Genomic DNA, 14194 nt, shown 5'->3' on the forward strand with positions numbered 1-14194 from the left:
AAGCCTTGCCTTTCGTGCCTTGCTGATGAAATCATTCTTTTTTGTTCGAGAACAGAATCTTGCAATTAAGTTCTTCTTTGCCTTATCTTTAGTAGACACTCTATGGACAACATCGAGATCAGTGGAAGTAACGGGACATCCAATTTTTCTGCCAATTGTCTCCAATACAGCAACGCAGTCCTCGCCCTGAGTACAGGGGATTCCCCTGATCTCGATGTTGTTAATGCGAGAGTACTGATCGAGTTCGGACACCCTGCGGGAAAGTGAGCAGTTTTCAGTTTTCAGGGCTTTGTTTTCTGCCACAAGTGAGGCTTTTTCACTGTGCAGCTTCTCAACCAGATCATTCAAAAATTTTAGACTGGACTCAAGACTGTCCACGTGCTTCTTTAGCTCCAGCACGTCAACCCTAGTCTTCATTTGCACGACAATCTTGTCAACAATGCGATCAGTCATACGATCAGTCTCATTAAGAAGCCTTGATTCCAGTTCGTCAATTCTTTTAGCGAGCTCAGCACAGGAGGGCATATCTAACAACACTCAGATATATAAAAACACTAGAAACTCAATACCAGGATACAAGTAGCGAAAAAAAAAACAGTTAATGGCAGCAGCGGCAGTAACAGGATAACAAGGAAGCATATATGCTAACAGGATATTGAAGCATATATGCTAGGAGAGCGAATAGTGAGACCTTATCTGTATTTCTTGCTATATCACACCATGGGCTAGTGTGATATAGACCAGCCCATGGTGGTCTATATAGACTGACTATATATACTATATAATATATAGACCATATAGACTATATAACCTGACAACGTATAACCTGACAACGTAGACTGACAACCTTCATCAAACCGTTTTGATGCAATTAGCTGAATTTGAGTACATCAGGGCTAGCGAAAATGCCAAAATAAAGCCCAATGCAAATTCCATGCCTCCAAAATATAAACAATGCTGGAGTGTCTCGCACATTCATGGTGGGAAATTGTCACTTTAACTGTACATTGCAGCACATTATTAGCCTTAAAAATTTATTCGACACTATTGCTTCAGTTTTCGCAATAGTGTAACCTACGGCTGCAACTTTAGGGCTTGAAACGTTTATTCTGGTTAAATAAATATCGGTGTTACGCATAAAGTAGCACCCACCATTGTAGCGCAGTTGCGGTGGCCTAGCGCTTTTGTGCTTCAGATCGCGAATTCGTTCCCATTTCGATGCGTGCGAAATGCAAGAATGCTGGTGTACTGATGTACAAAAAAGTAGCGCAGGAGGTCGAAGTTGATATGGTGTCTAGCTACTACAGCGTGCCTCATAATCATGTCGACGTTTTGGCACTTCAAGCCCAAGAATAAAATTAAATAAATAATGCGTAAGAAAGTAGCCCGGTGTTTACAGAAAAAACTTTGGGTGATAATAATGTTTCCATTAAGTGTATTGAATAGCACTAGCCCGTAGACCTTCGGTTAACACACGTCCTTCTCCTACCACACCCAGGGGCACAACTGACGACGTGTCCTAACCCGCCGGCGCAGCGCGCGTTAGGACGCGAACAATGGCTCATACCCCGTTAAGCAATGGCTCATACTACCGCAAACGCGGACTTCCCATTACGGCGACAGAAGAGAAGTGAAATTCTACGCTGGAATGATAAACGGCGATGGATCCAGCTATGGAAAAAGACGACGACGTTGAACGTGTGAGCAGTGGCACGAGCGCGTTCGCGCTGTTGCACCGAGGGGCGCCAACCTGTGGATGAAGACGACGCTGGAGCCATTGCTGATGATAATAGTTAATCATCATAATGATGAGAACGATCTGATGGTTAATTGTCCCTTTCCTTAACTAAACTTATCCTCCTATATAATATCTATCCTTACAACTCTTAACTTTAACCATTACCTCCTTTTGGATGTGTTTTAAAGCGAAGCTTCATATGGCTAGACGAAACGAAAAAGCGTCTCTTATCGCCTGTCCGCAAAAAGAAAAACTTGGCTCGAGCATGGATGGACTCGGGCATGGCAGCATTGGCTCGAGCGTCGTCCTTATCTTCCGCAGCTGGCTCGTTGGCGCACCTCGGGATGCTCGTGCTCGTGCTCGGCGTGCCCTCGTGCAACTGCACTCGCGTTCGTCGTCGTCGTCTTCTTCCATAGCTGGCTGCGTTGCCGCTAATCAATGGACTGGAAAAACTTTATTTAGGTCCTGCAGGACGCGTTTAGCGCGTAGCGGGCGTCTCCCACGTAGGCACTGACAGGGAATACCTGGCGGCCGCTTCGTGGGCCTGCTGGACGGCCCATTGCTGGTCGGCGAGAAGCGAGCTTCTCAGGGACTTCTCCCACTTGTCCGAGGTAGAACTCGGGATGCGCGTTTCTAAACTCCCAGAGCATGTGCGCGAGTGTCGTCATGTATCCGCAGGTGGGGCACGTGTCGCTGGGGTACGCGTCAGGGTAGAGAACGTGGAGTTTGGCGGGGTTTGGGTACGTGTCTGTTTGTAATAAGCGTGGGGTTAGCGCCTGCGGCCGGTTAAGTTTGGGGTGTGGGGGCGGAAAGATGCGGCGTCCAAGGTAGTAGCACCGTTAGGGTGTCGGTTCCGCGGGACTCGGTGATCATACCCAGGACCCTGATGGAGTCTACCCGAGGAACTGTACGACCGTTTCTTATGCGGAGTGTGATGTTGCGTTCCGCCGGAGGTTCCCACCCTTTGGGCTGGGCGCCACGGCGTTTGGGCAAGTATGGCAACAGCTCCGACTTGGTGGGGGAGCACTTAAGACCGGTGTGTTCGACGTAGGACTCAGCAGTTTCGATTGCCTCCTGGAGGGCGGATTCGATGAAACCATCAGACCCCGCGGAGCACCAGATGGCTAGATCGTGTGGTTTAGCCCGGCGATCTTCAAGAGTCGTTCGGAGAGCCCGATCATTATATCATTCCAGCGTAGAATTTCATTTATCTTCCGTCGTAATGGGAAGGCCGCGTTTACGGGGGTATTGTTTAAGGGGGTACGAGCCATTGTTGTCGTACGACTTTCTGTACGACAACAAAAACCGCTACAGTTGCGTTATATTGAGTGGCGACTTCAACATGCCTAATATAGATTGGGACTTGATGTGTGCTACTTCAACATGCCAACACGCGGATATGTTGCTAGATATCGCATATGCATTCGATCTACACCAGGTAGTGCATACCCCAACGCGCCAAACTGCGGTATCGAGTTCGATTCTTGACCTCGTCTTCATATCCGAAAACGTTAGTCAGCTAGGTTATACTGTCGATGTCGTGCCCGGCATATCGGACCATTTCTCTGTCCTTCTTAAAAGCCAACTGTGGCGTAAAGCTGAGCGCAGCAAGCCAAGGCCGTACTATGATTTCAATAATGCGGACGATGTTAGCATATTAGACTTCCTGGAACAAGACTATGATTTCTTTTTGCAGTGTCACAGGAACTTTACAACTGTTAACAGTTTGTGGTTGCACTTCAAATGTGCGGTGCGTCATTGCATGAATAAATACATCCCGAAAAAACACAAGAGCAAACGACGAAGCCCCTGGATAACGCGCGAAATCCTTCATCTAAAGCGGCGCGTAAAACGACTATCGTCGAAAAAGCACAGAGATAGCGGCACCTTGGCTATGCTGCGATCGGATTTGCGTTCGAAAATAAAATCGTCCAGATTCACTTTTTTCAACGTCAAAATACACAACTTCCTTTCCAGCGACCCGAGAAAGTTTTGGCTTCATTTGACAAAAAAGAAGGAACCAGTTAATAAATTGAAAATACACGATAAGGACGTCACTGACCCAACCTGTATAGCAACGGCATACAACGACTACTTTTCGTCCGTTTTTCTGCGCAGTGCCGATAACAATGTAGATTTCAGCAACGCATCTATGTATGAACTTCCAGAGCTACTAATCACAGAAGAAGGTATTTTTTCAGCATTGCTTAGCTTAGACATTAGGAAATCTTCGGGACCAGACGAAATCCCAAATGCATTTTTGTTTAGATACGCGGAGTGGTGTGCCAAGTATCTTTATATTATTTTTACTGAAAGTTTGCAGAAAGGAGAAGTTCCTTCTGACTGGAAAATAGGTAAAATTATACTGATACACAAAACTGGCGATAAGCTCACAGTGACTAATTATCGCCCGGTGTCGCTGTTGTGCACAGCTAGCAAGGTATTAGAACATTTTCTTTTCAAACATTTAAGCAGCTTATCAGAAGGCAACAATTTTTTCTTGAACAGTCAGCACGGATTTAGGCGCGGCCTTTCAACAGTGACACAGTTACTTCACATTACTAATGATTTGTTTGCAGTTCTTGATAATAGTGGCCAGGTCGACATAATCTTTCTAGACTTTGAAAAAGCCTTTGACCGCGTGTCGCATTCCAAAATGATATTAAAACTAAAGCGTCTCCTTAGAAATGAGCGTATTCTGCGATGGCTTGACTCTTACCTAACGCAACGCCAACAATATGTTCAAATAGGTGACTCTAAATCATCAATGGCTCCAGTCCTTTCAGGCGTTCCTCAAGGGTCCGTCCTTGGACCATTACTTTTTCTTGTATATCTGAATCATCTCTCGCTTGACACTGCCGTACAATGTCGATTTTTCGCGAATGACTGCGTTGTTTATCATGCCACTCAAACTAAAGATGACCAATTACTATTAAGCAATTCCCTAACATCAATTTCTAAGTGGTGCCAGACCTGGAAAATGAGCCTAAATATCCCTAAGTGCTCCCAAATGACCGTAACAAAAAAGAAGAGTCCACTATCGCATGCATACAAAATTAACGACGTTGGGATTACGCTTGTCGATACGTTTAAATATCTGGGGATTGAAATATCTCGGGATTTAAGATGGAGTGCGCACATTCAAAACATAGTTTCGTCAGCCTCAAAAAGACTATGGTTACTTCGGCAACGTCTGAAGCACTGTACGAGCAAAACAAAACTAGTTGGTTATACTTCACTGGTGCGTCCACTGCTTGAATATGGTGATATCGTTTGGGACCCGCACACTAAGACTGATACAGATAAGCTGAAAAAAGTCCAAAAAAGAGCACTCAGGTTCATTTTTAATGCCTACGGAAGACAGGTGTCACTATCCGATCTCCGTTCAAGGTCTGGCCTTCCAACACTGGAGGAACGCCGTAAGTTACACCGTCTCAAGATGCTTTACACGATAGTCAACGGCCAAACTAAAATGTATTTTGACAATTACTTACAGTTTAACACGTGTAGAAGTACCCGCGGAAAGCACGAACTTACCCTTATATTGTACCCCAGGCTAGAACTGTCGCTTATCAATTTTCATTTTTTCCTAGAACGATAAGAGAGTGGAACAGGCTTCCACAAGAGGTAACGAACAAGCGTACCATCGACTCTTTCTTATCAGCTATTTCTGAGATGTGAGCGAAGCACGCAATTCCTTTCGTACCGAATTTTTATTTAACTCGTGTCTTTAGTTTCGCAGAGATTGTTGTGCGCAGTAGCGTACTAGTATGATCTGTGTTGCACTGTGTTTGACCTTGCTGCGTTCGAATTTTATTTCGACATATTCTTTGCTTGTACGGTCTCCCTTTTCTTTTTTCTATACCACTCCTGCTTTGGCTGCCAAAAAGCAGCTGGCAGTATTGTCAAATAAATAAATAAATAAATTCATTCTCTTACGTAACAGACGGATTTGATTTTGAAGCAATATAATTTCGAAGAATCTGAAACGGCAATGACGGGAGAATGCTTCTAAGTTCCAACCATGCCGCCGAGCAAACTTTAGACATCGAACGCAAGCAACTGCGGGCATACCGTCAGTGACGTCGTTCTCTCCGTCGCCACCGAACGTTTGTGTAACCGGATTAAGAAACTAAAAGACGTACCAAATAATCAAAAAAAATACTTTAATGAACCGTCGGGATTACCCCAGTGATAAACACCGGGACCGCACTTTTCAGCTTTGCTGGTTAACCATCTGTACGGAGTGTTTGGGCGGTGATCATTTTTTTTATTATTCTTACGGTTTCGGAGACGCCTCTACTTCCGCTTGACGGAGGCCAACTTCCGGTGTGCTCCTTGAGAAAGAATGTCGCTATGTGCTAGCGATATTGCCATATTGCGATAGCCAATTATTTGACAGTTAGTGGTTTCATCAGCTGTATAAGGTTATTTAAACGTTTAAATTAACAAGGAGAGTTTCACGCGCGCACAAGCAAGCATAAACACATCACTCGGCGACCTCCTACACTCGCTGTCAGAACGTTGGCGTTATGATGAGCGGCAGCAGCGGCGAGCGAATTCCTGTTCGTGGCTGCCCCTCGTTTCAACGCTAACCAGGCGCGTGAGAACACAGCGCACGCGAAGCCCTCAGCTATCCCGGTCGTCTAGCCTTCGAATACCTCGCCGACAGGACGCACGCTGTGGCGCTCAGCCGCGTCATGCGCAGCTGGAATATAAGCGGAGACGCTCTACGCTGCCCCCGTTTCCCCCATCTTAGCGCGTGCACCCTCCCCACCTTTCTCCCTTGCGCGGGCAAGCAAACGCCGCTGCTTCAAATCTCCATGCACCTCGGCCCACCCTCTCACCTACAGCACATGACGCGAGGCTGGGATCGTATCCCACGTGGAATTATGACGGAACCTCACGGTGACGCCCACGATGACGGTGGAAATTTGCCTGCAGGGTCAACATAATTGCTATCGTAATATAGCGAAACGAGGACCCACCTCTGAATGTAGTGCTCCTCCAGTTTGTCGAAGCGTGATGAAAGTCCCATTCTTCGCATAAAGCTCGTGATGTTCGGGTTAGACTGCCTGCACGGCGAGACGAGACATCAATACGTTCTTATCACGTGACCCTCTAGCACAAATACTCCTAAAAGTTGTGGAATATCTTTTCAAATCGTCAATTTGATGTTTCACAACCTGGGATAATTTTCGAAGACGATGATCAGGGATTTCTTATCAAGGAGTCGATGTTCATAAAAGTACGTTCCTTGTTTCTCATGTAGCACAGATTGGATATATTGCATTGTATGCAAATATAGTTTGTCCTGATCGTCTTTTAGGAAAAGCAGAATGTTAAGAACATGTCATACCTTTGGTGGATACAGTCTGATAAACAATGCGTCTACACGGATGAACAAGCATGGGAGACCGCGCTTCATAGCGAAGACCCGGCGGCACAGGCCAACATTGTCCGTCTGGCAGCTGAAGCGGCAAGCCGCTTCGTCTACTAACCCCTGCCCCTTGGGGTGACATCGGGCTCCCTGGACGCCTACGAGCGGTACCGGAGCTCCGGTGTCACCCCTTACGAACAATAAAAGTTTACTCACTCACTCACAACGTACATTTAAGGCCTACGTCTCTCCGTTATTACAAATGAACAAATAAAACTCACGTTAAAATTTTGTTGTTATTTCGCAGGCAATGTAGTGGCGGAAAGGGTTTTGGCGGGAAAAAGAATGCCTGATTGAAAAGCGGCAGCAATGCATATGCAAATTCAGCTGAGGGAATGCAGAGTGGTCGCCATAATTATCGCGCAACCTCCACATGCAAATAACTGCGCTTCTGATGTCTTTTCGGGAATTCTCAATGCTAAGTTGTACACACCACACGCCATTTTTATTTAGTGATATGCTGGTTTCGTCTCCACTGAAATCATACATTTGCAAATTTTTTGCCTTAAAATTAAAAAAGACAAACACGCTTTTTAAATTAGAAATTCGCTTCAGGCTCATTGCGAAGTTACCTAAGGAGCTCTAATACTACAGAAATTATTAAACAGAAATGATTATGGTGTGCTATGCAAATGTATCATATCAGAAAACATTAGTACCTCTGTAAAAAGCATCTGTATGCTTCATAGCGGCTGTAAAGCAATATAACTGGGATAAAGCTTTCGAAGTACGTTTTTGACAACATTATAGAATGACTTGTACAATCTCTTGAAATCAGCTTGCGGCTTAGTATGCACATTCCAGATTTATGCATATGCATGATAACTACTACATCAGTACGCGATTTCTCTCTTTCTCTTTCTCTCTTTTTAAGCGAAGGTTTATAGGCTCACAAGTGTCAGCGGTGGTGGTTATGGCGAAGGCGGTGTCACTAGGAAAGTGGGCCGATCCTGGAGATAGTGCCGAAAGGGTCCAAGCTGAATCGCTCAAGTTCAATGGTCCCAAACTCAAGGGATCTCAAGCTCAACTGTCGTGTGGGCCGATCCTGATGATAGTGCAGAAAGTGTCCAAGCCCAGTGGCACATACCAGGGACAAAAACAAGACAGAGAAGGCGATAGAGAAAGAGAGCAAGAAAGAAAATCACCACGAAGGTCAGATACACACACGACTAGCTTGGCCGCCGATCCTGGAGATAGTGCCGAAAGGTCCAAGCTGAATCGCTCAAGTTCAATGGTCCCAAACTCAAGGGATCTCAAGCTCAACTGTCGTGTGGGCCGATCCTGATGATAGTGCAGAAAGTGTCCAAGCCCAGTGGCACATACCAGGGACAAAAAACAAAGACAGAGAAGGAGATAGAGAAAGAGAGCAAGAAAGAAAATCACCACGAAGGTCAGATACACACACGACTAGCTTCGCTTACCCCAATTTTCTCGACAGGGGAAGGGCTGGTGTTAAGCGAAGCTCTATAGGCCCACAAGTGTCGGCGGTGGTGGTGTCACGCTAAGAAGTCGGCCGATCCTGGCGATTGTGCAGAAAGGGTTCAAGCTCAATGCCGCATACCAGAGACAAAAAAGAGAGAGAAAGAAAGAAAGCAGGAAAGAGAGACAGAGAAGGGAAGAGAGAAGAAAGAGAAAGAAAGATAATCACCACGAAGGTCAGATACATACAAGACAAGCAGCGCTCACCCCCATTTTCTCGACAAGGAAAGGGCTGGTGATTTTTTCCCCTTGTAAGTACCATTGCGCTTGGACCCTTTCTGCACATCACCAGGATTGGCCCTCTTTTCAGCGTGACACCACTACCACCGCCGACACTTGTGAGCCTGTAAAGCTTCGCTTAAAATGTGCGGGTCTTACTAAGGAAGACACGACGTATGCGTTTGGGAAAAAATTTATGGACCCCTTACTTTAACTCTGAAGTCTCTGCAAAATTACTGAGTTTAGGATTTAACACGACAGCGTTAATGGCCCCGTGTCGCGGAAAATCCGGCGTCGGCGCCGGAGTCCGCGGCTGAGAATATAATCCCGAGCCAACCTGACCACGCAGGCCCTCCATGTGACGCAAGGTTGCTAGTGAACTAATTGAATTTCTAAAAGTAAAAATCCGTCAGAAAAATCTTTAAGTACGACTTAACCACAACCGACAGACATAATAGCGTCGGATTGTAATGTGAATGTACGAGAAAACGTAATTATGTTACGAGAATACTCAAACACAAACCCCTTTTCTACCATTTCTACCGTAGAACAGCGGTGCGCCCGGGTCGGTTACTTGCTAAAAGACCGTCCAGATGGCGCTCGCATCCTCGGCAGGTCAAACTGGGACTTAGCCTGCCTAATGCGTTTTAGACACGCGCGCGCCTCGCGGCAACAGAAAACAATCAATAAAAGTAAAAAAAAAATTGCGTAACGTGCTCAAGTGGGGCAAGGCTAAAGAAACAGCGGAGCTGATCGGCACCTAAGACTTCCAAGTCATTGCCAGAATTTTTCTGAATTTATTCATTATTCATCGATTAACGATTACCTATTGATTGGCAATCGATTAGCTATCGCGAGGTACTGGCCACGTATTTAGACTAGGCTTAAACGCCTTCGCTAGTTGACAGGGGTCTGTGCCATTACGCTTGCACCCTTTCTGCACAACCGCCAGGATCGGCCCACATTTTCTGTTCGCTCTGCGCGGAATAACGGTTGGTTTAAACAGCTCCGCTGTTACAAGGTCCTAGGGCCTTCGCATTTTGGTATAAGACGGATTATATTTCCCCTGTAAGAATGTCTTCCCAGCAATGCATTTGTGTTTAAAAATGAAGCTGACTTTTAGGGGATCGGTGTAAAGGCTGTTTCACATGCTGGCGACTGGAGCGAAATAAAATCGGTGCGGGCGCATGCGTCGCATGCGATTTTTTGAGGGCTCAATTCACATGATTGCGATTTCAACAATGCGACAGCAAGCAACCCAGGGTTGCTTGCTGCCAGGTTTTGTCAAACACGCCGCAAAATTCTTTTAATGTAACGAAAAAGACGTGCGCGTTATAAGATAATTGACCTCTCTTTATTAGGACGAATTAATACGGGTGTATTGTAATTTAAAAACGTTTTGAAATTTAAATTTGTTCTGGAGTGCGCAGTGGGCGGTTCCTATGCATGACGTACGTAAACAGCTGTTCGCAACTGGTTGTTGAGCGTTGTGTGTTGTCTCGTGAGCCTTCTATGTGTCGCTCTGCCTGAATAGGATAAAAAGTCCGCAATATAATCAAGGTTTATTGGTTTCTGCGTTGAAAAAAAAAAACATCCATCAGAGAAGATACAACTTAACGTGCACGGAGTATTCGAAAACAAATTGACTCTGTCTATTCAAGGCAGGGATTTAAATATGCTGTCGTAGAAAATTCATTACCATAGCCTGCACGCTTGGCATGTCAAATTCAATAAGCAAGTGGGGCAAGATAACCTTTCAAGATGCATCGGGAAGTTTACGCGTGTGGACAACCAATAGGAAAAGAATGCATCTAAACGGTTGCGCGTTCAGCGCAACGTTGAAACTTCGGGTACTTTGCTGCCTTGTCATTTGCCCTTGCAGTTCTTGCAGTTATTTAAACAGCTCCAAACGCGCAAATTTTGTATGCTACTGCACAAATTGAAGTTGTGACGACCCCAAAAGGCTATGTCGTCTCGCGGGAATCGAACACCTCGTTGTATTGGGAACTCGCATAGGTGTGTCTACAGCCTACGCAGCAAAGGTGAAAATTCACTTCGTTTGCTACGTAGCGCGTCATCGAACGCATAGAAATGGGAGAGTGCAATCTGCGGCATAAGTTTTTTATTCTCCCTTCTGGTACGTACCGGATTCAGCAATGCACCTCCGCCGGCATCCCACTTGTAGAGCGAGACGCCATTTTCCAAAACAGACCGCGAAATAGCTCTGGGCGCAATTACGATGGAATATCGCAGCTATCGCTGCGACGTTCCGACGCTGGTCGCAGCGTCGGCAGATTCCGCACTTCCGGTGCGACGAAAATTGCATCATGTGAAACGTTCTTAAGCTTGGCCTTTGTAAGGTGGTTTTTCCATGTTGGGTGTTGCAGTGAAGCCTACTCATAAAGGAAAAATGCGATGCGAACGGGGCTCGACAACGCTATCGCGTTCCACTCCTAAAGGCAAAGCTTAAGCGTCCTCCAATTTTTTGACCAACACCTTACCCGACCCAACCATATGCTTTACACTTATAAAAAAAAAGTCTGAGGGCTGTAGGCGCTTATTCAATAATCTGAGAGGCAAGTCTCCATTAACTGCGAAACTCTCGGCATGTAAGGCATTGGAAGAAAAAATCTTAACGTATGCCATCACTCTCTATGCCTCTAGTTCTGAAAACAAACAAAGAACGCGTAAAAAACCGCGTAATTAAAGGAATAGTAAAACACAAAACTTATACTGCAGTAATAAACAAAACCAATATAAAACCGAGGTATGAAGCGCTAGGTGTATTGCATGTAGATGAAATGTTTAATTACAGTGCATTGACGAAGCACTATTCTGGTGAAGATAATGTACCGGTTACCAAGAACGTGACACTAAGAAAAACGGATAGGTACGCTAAGGCACGAATGTTTACCAGCTGTGGTAAAAACTCGCAATTGCTGTGTGCAAGAATACCTTGTTGACCGTAATGTCGAAAAGCGATGGCGAAGAGGTGTATACGTTCAGGCAACTACCAGCGCGCTTCCTTTGCTTTTTAAATAAAGTTAACATGTTATTGTAGGATTTTAAGATGCTGCACATTTACCATAAAAGCACGCAAGCTAGGTGGAGCTTGAATTGCTTGTCTTTTTCTCTATTTCATTTTTTTCCTTTCTTTTTGTAAATACCGAAATGCGTTACGGCGAAATTGCGATACGCTACACATATTTAATTTATTTATTTCACAATACTGCAGGCCATGACAGGCCCAAGCAGGACACAGACCCAAGTAGGAGTTCTCTGCTCCTGCACATTTACTATGCCTTTCATTTGTTCGTATGGTTATTTTGCAAATGCAAATAATGGCAATGCGTTATTGGGGCATTATATAAAGTGCTACAAAATTACAATATAGCGCTTTAGTTTGTGAGCAAGGTAAGAAGCTTACTGTTGGGTGCTTTTTATGTGTGAAGATGTTCCACCAGTGCCTGGCGAACTTTTAAGCACTGTGTGTATAGAGGGACCACGGAATTCATTATGTGACAAAGAAAGTAAATAAAATGTATTGTATTGCATTGTAGTACGGTTACGAGTGTCGGGCCGGCTCGTTACGCTCAGTACCATCCAGTCGCTTTCAGCTTTGGGTGACGCTAAGAAAATACGAGCGATAGTAGAGTGCTGTTCCGGTGTTTATCCTGGTTTTCGCAATATTTGTTTTAGTATATAGACACCAATGTCATCTGCTTAACAGAACTTTTTTAATGTCACTGAGTGGGTTTCATGTGGCCTGTAGGACCCAATCTAAACACGTAGCGCACTGGCGTTGCTGTTTCTTTTAAATTTAATTTTAGCGAACCCGAATTTCCATTTCATGAAGGTATCCTAGTTCGTATTTCGCGGGCTACAAGAAAGGCATGAAAAAAATACTTTCTTAGGAAATGGCGCGATGAAACGACTGAATCGGTTATTTTATGAAGCAGTAAGATCTTTTCTATGCAAAGCACACCTTTAATTAAAATTTGAAATACTTGAATAAATAATCTTGTTTTATAAGCGAGAAAATTAGCGGACAGCAAGTGTTGTGCTGACGTAGTAGGTTTGGTTACCGAACACCATATTCGCATACTGTACCAGTTTTTTTATTGCGGTGGACACTCCAAACAAATTTCTGTCGTCGCCGTGAGGTCCCCTTTAAAGTCCAAGGGCGATAAAATCGTCGCCGCGTGCCGTATCCTGTATGCGGGAGTGAAAGCACGGGAGCGACGCGTGCTTTCACGGGAAGCGAACGCACGGCGGAGAGAAAACGCGACGTCTTCCTTTGCGCGAAAGGCCGTGGGAGAATGGGAGGGAGGGCGCGACGTTGTGCTGTGCCACCAACTACGTCTCTTGCGACCGGGTGCAAGGGGAGCTGGCGACTCAATCTCGCACGCGAATGGAGGAAAGCGGGAAGGCAGCGGGGGTGCGTGGGGGTTTGGCTCCTATTCTGCCAGCAACTGCGTACTTGTACTTTGCGCGGCTGCGGGCGGTCGCGCGCATCGTATCTTGAAAGCGATCTGCACACGACTCCTACCTTTGTATGTGCTGTGCTTTCGCAGCTCACTTTCCATTGAAGCAATAGACCGTACGGACCCGCGCTCGCTGCTGATGCTGTGCTTGCTCACGCCAGCGTTTTCACAGCGGTTGTCTGCGGCCATGGAGTGTGATATATCAAGGTTTGCTTGTGTGTGTGGGCACCATGCTTGTTAATTCAGTGAGTAAGCGAATGTGTCCAAGTTTATCCAGCCGATAAAGCTACTATCCTTACTCCTTATAGCTTTCTACTAATTTGCTATCGCAATTGATAGTTCGCCTTTCGGGCGAAACTGCGACTTTTTATTTTATTCATTACACCTTAATGGCACGAGGGATTTACATATGGAGATCATACATAGAAATGCTTGTGTCAAAGTACAAGAATTGAGCGATAAAAAATACAAGAAACAGAACTATGAAAAATTGCACACGCCAGAAATAGCGCATAAGGTATACAGTATAAGTACCACACTGGCAAGCGTATTCAATTGGCGCTTACGTTTGTTCTAACATTGTAGGGGGAAAAAGGTGGGAGAGAATATAGAAATAAGCTGATGCTACGGCAAGAGTGTGTTTCGAGATGGTTAGGGTTAGGGATTTGAAGCCGGCACACTTGCCGACCTGACGCTAACGCCGCTGTTGCTGGTGCAGGTACCTCTGGTCCTTGTTTCGGTGCTTCGTGTCGAAGCAGCAGAACACGGGGCATGGCCTTTTTGGTCTGAGCCCTGGATAACGTCTGCCATATCTCGCCTATCGTCCACTCGTGT

General features: G+C 45.5%; 1 protein-coding gene across 1 annotated transcript in view; it reads right to left on the reverse strand.

Annotated features, from left to right (window-relative positions):
• Positions 1-14194, reverse strand: part of LOC119453932 (beta-hexosaminidase subunit alpha-like) — a 186884-nt gene that overhangs the window by 113259 nt on the left and 59431 nt on the right. Inside the window, exon 8 of the mRNA XM_037715968.2 lies at positions 6727-6813. Coding sequence (XP_037571896.1) covers positions 6727-6813 — 87 coding nt within the window. The remainder of the gene's footprint in view (positions 1-6726; positions 6814-14194) is intronic.

Source organism: Dermacentor silvarum, chromosome 5, assembly GCF_013339745.2.
Source record: "Dermacentor silvarum isolate Dsil-2018 chromosome 5, BIME_Dsil_1.4, whole genome shotgun sequence".
Lineage (NCBI taxonomy): Eukaryota > Metazoa > Arthropoda > Arachnida > Ixodida > Ixodidae > Dermacentor > Dermacentor silvarum.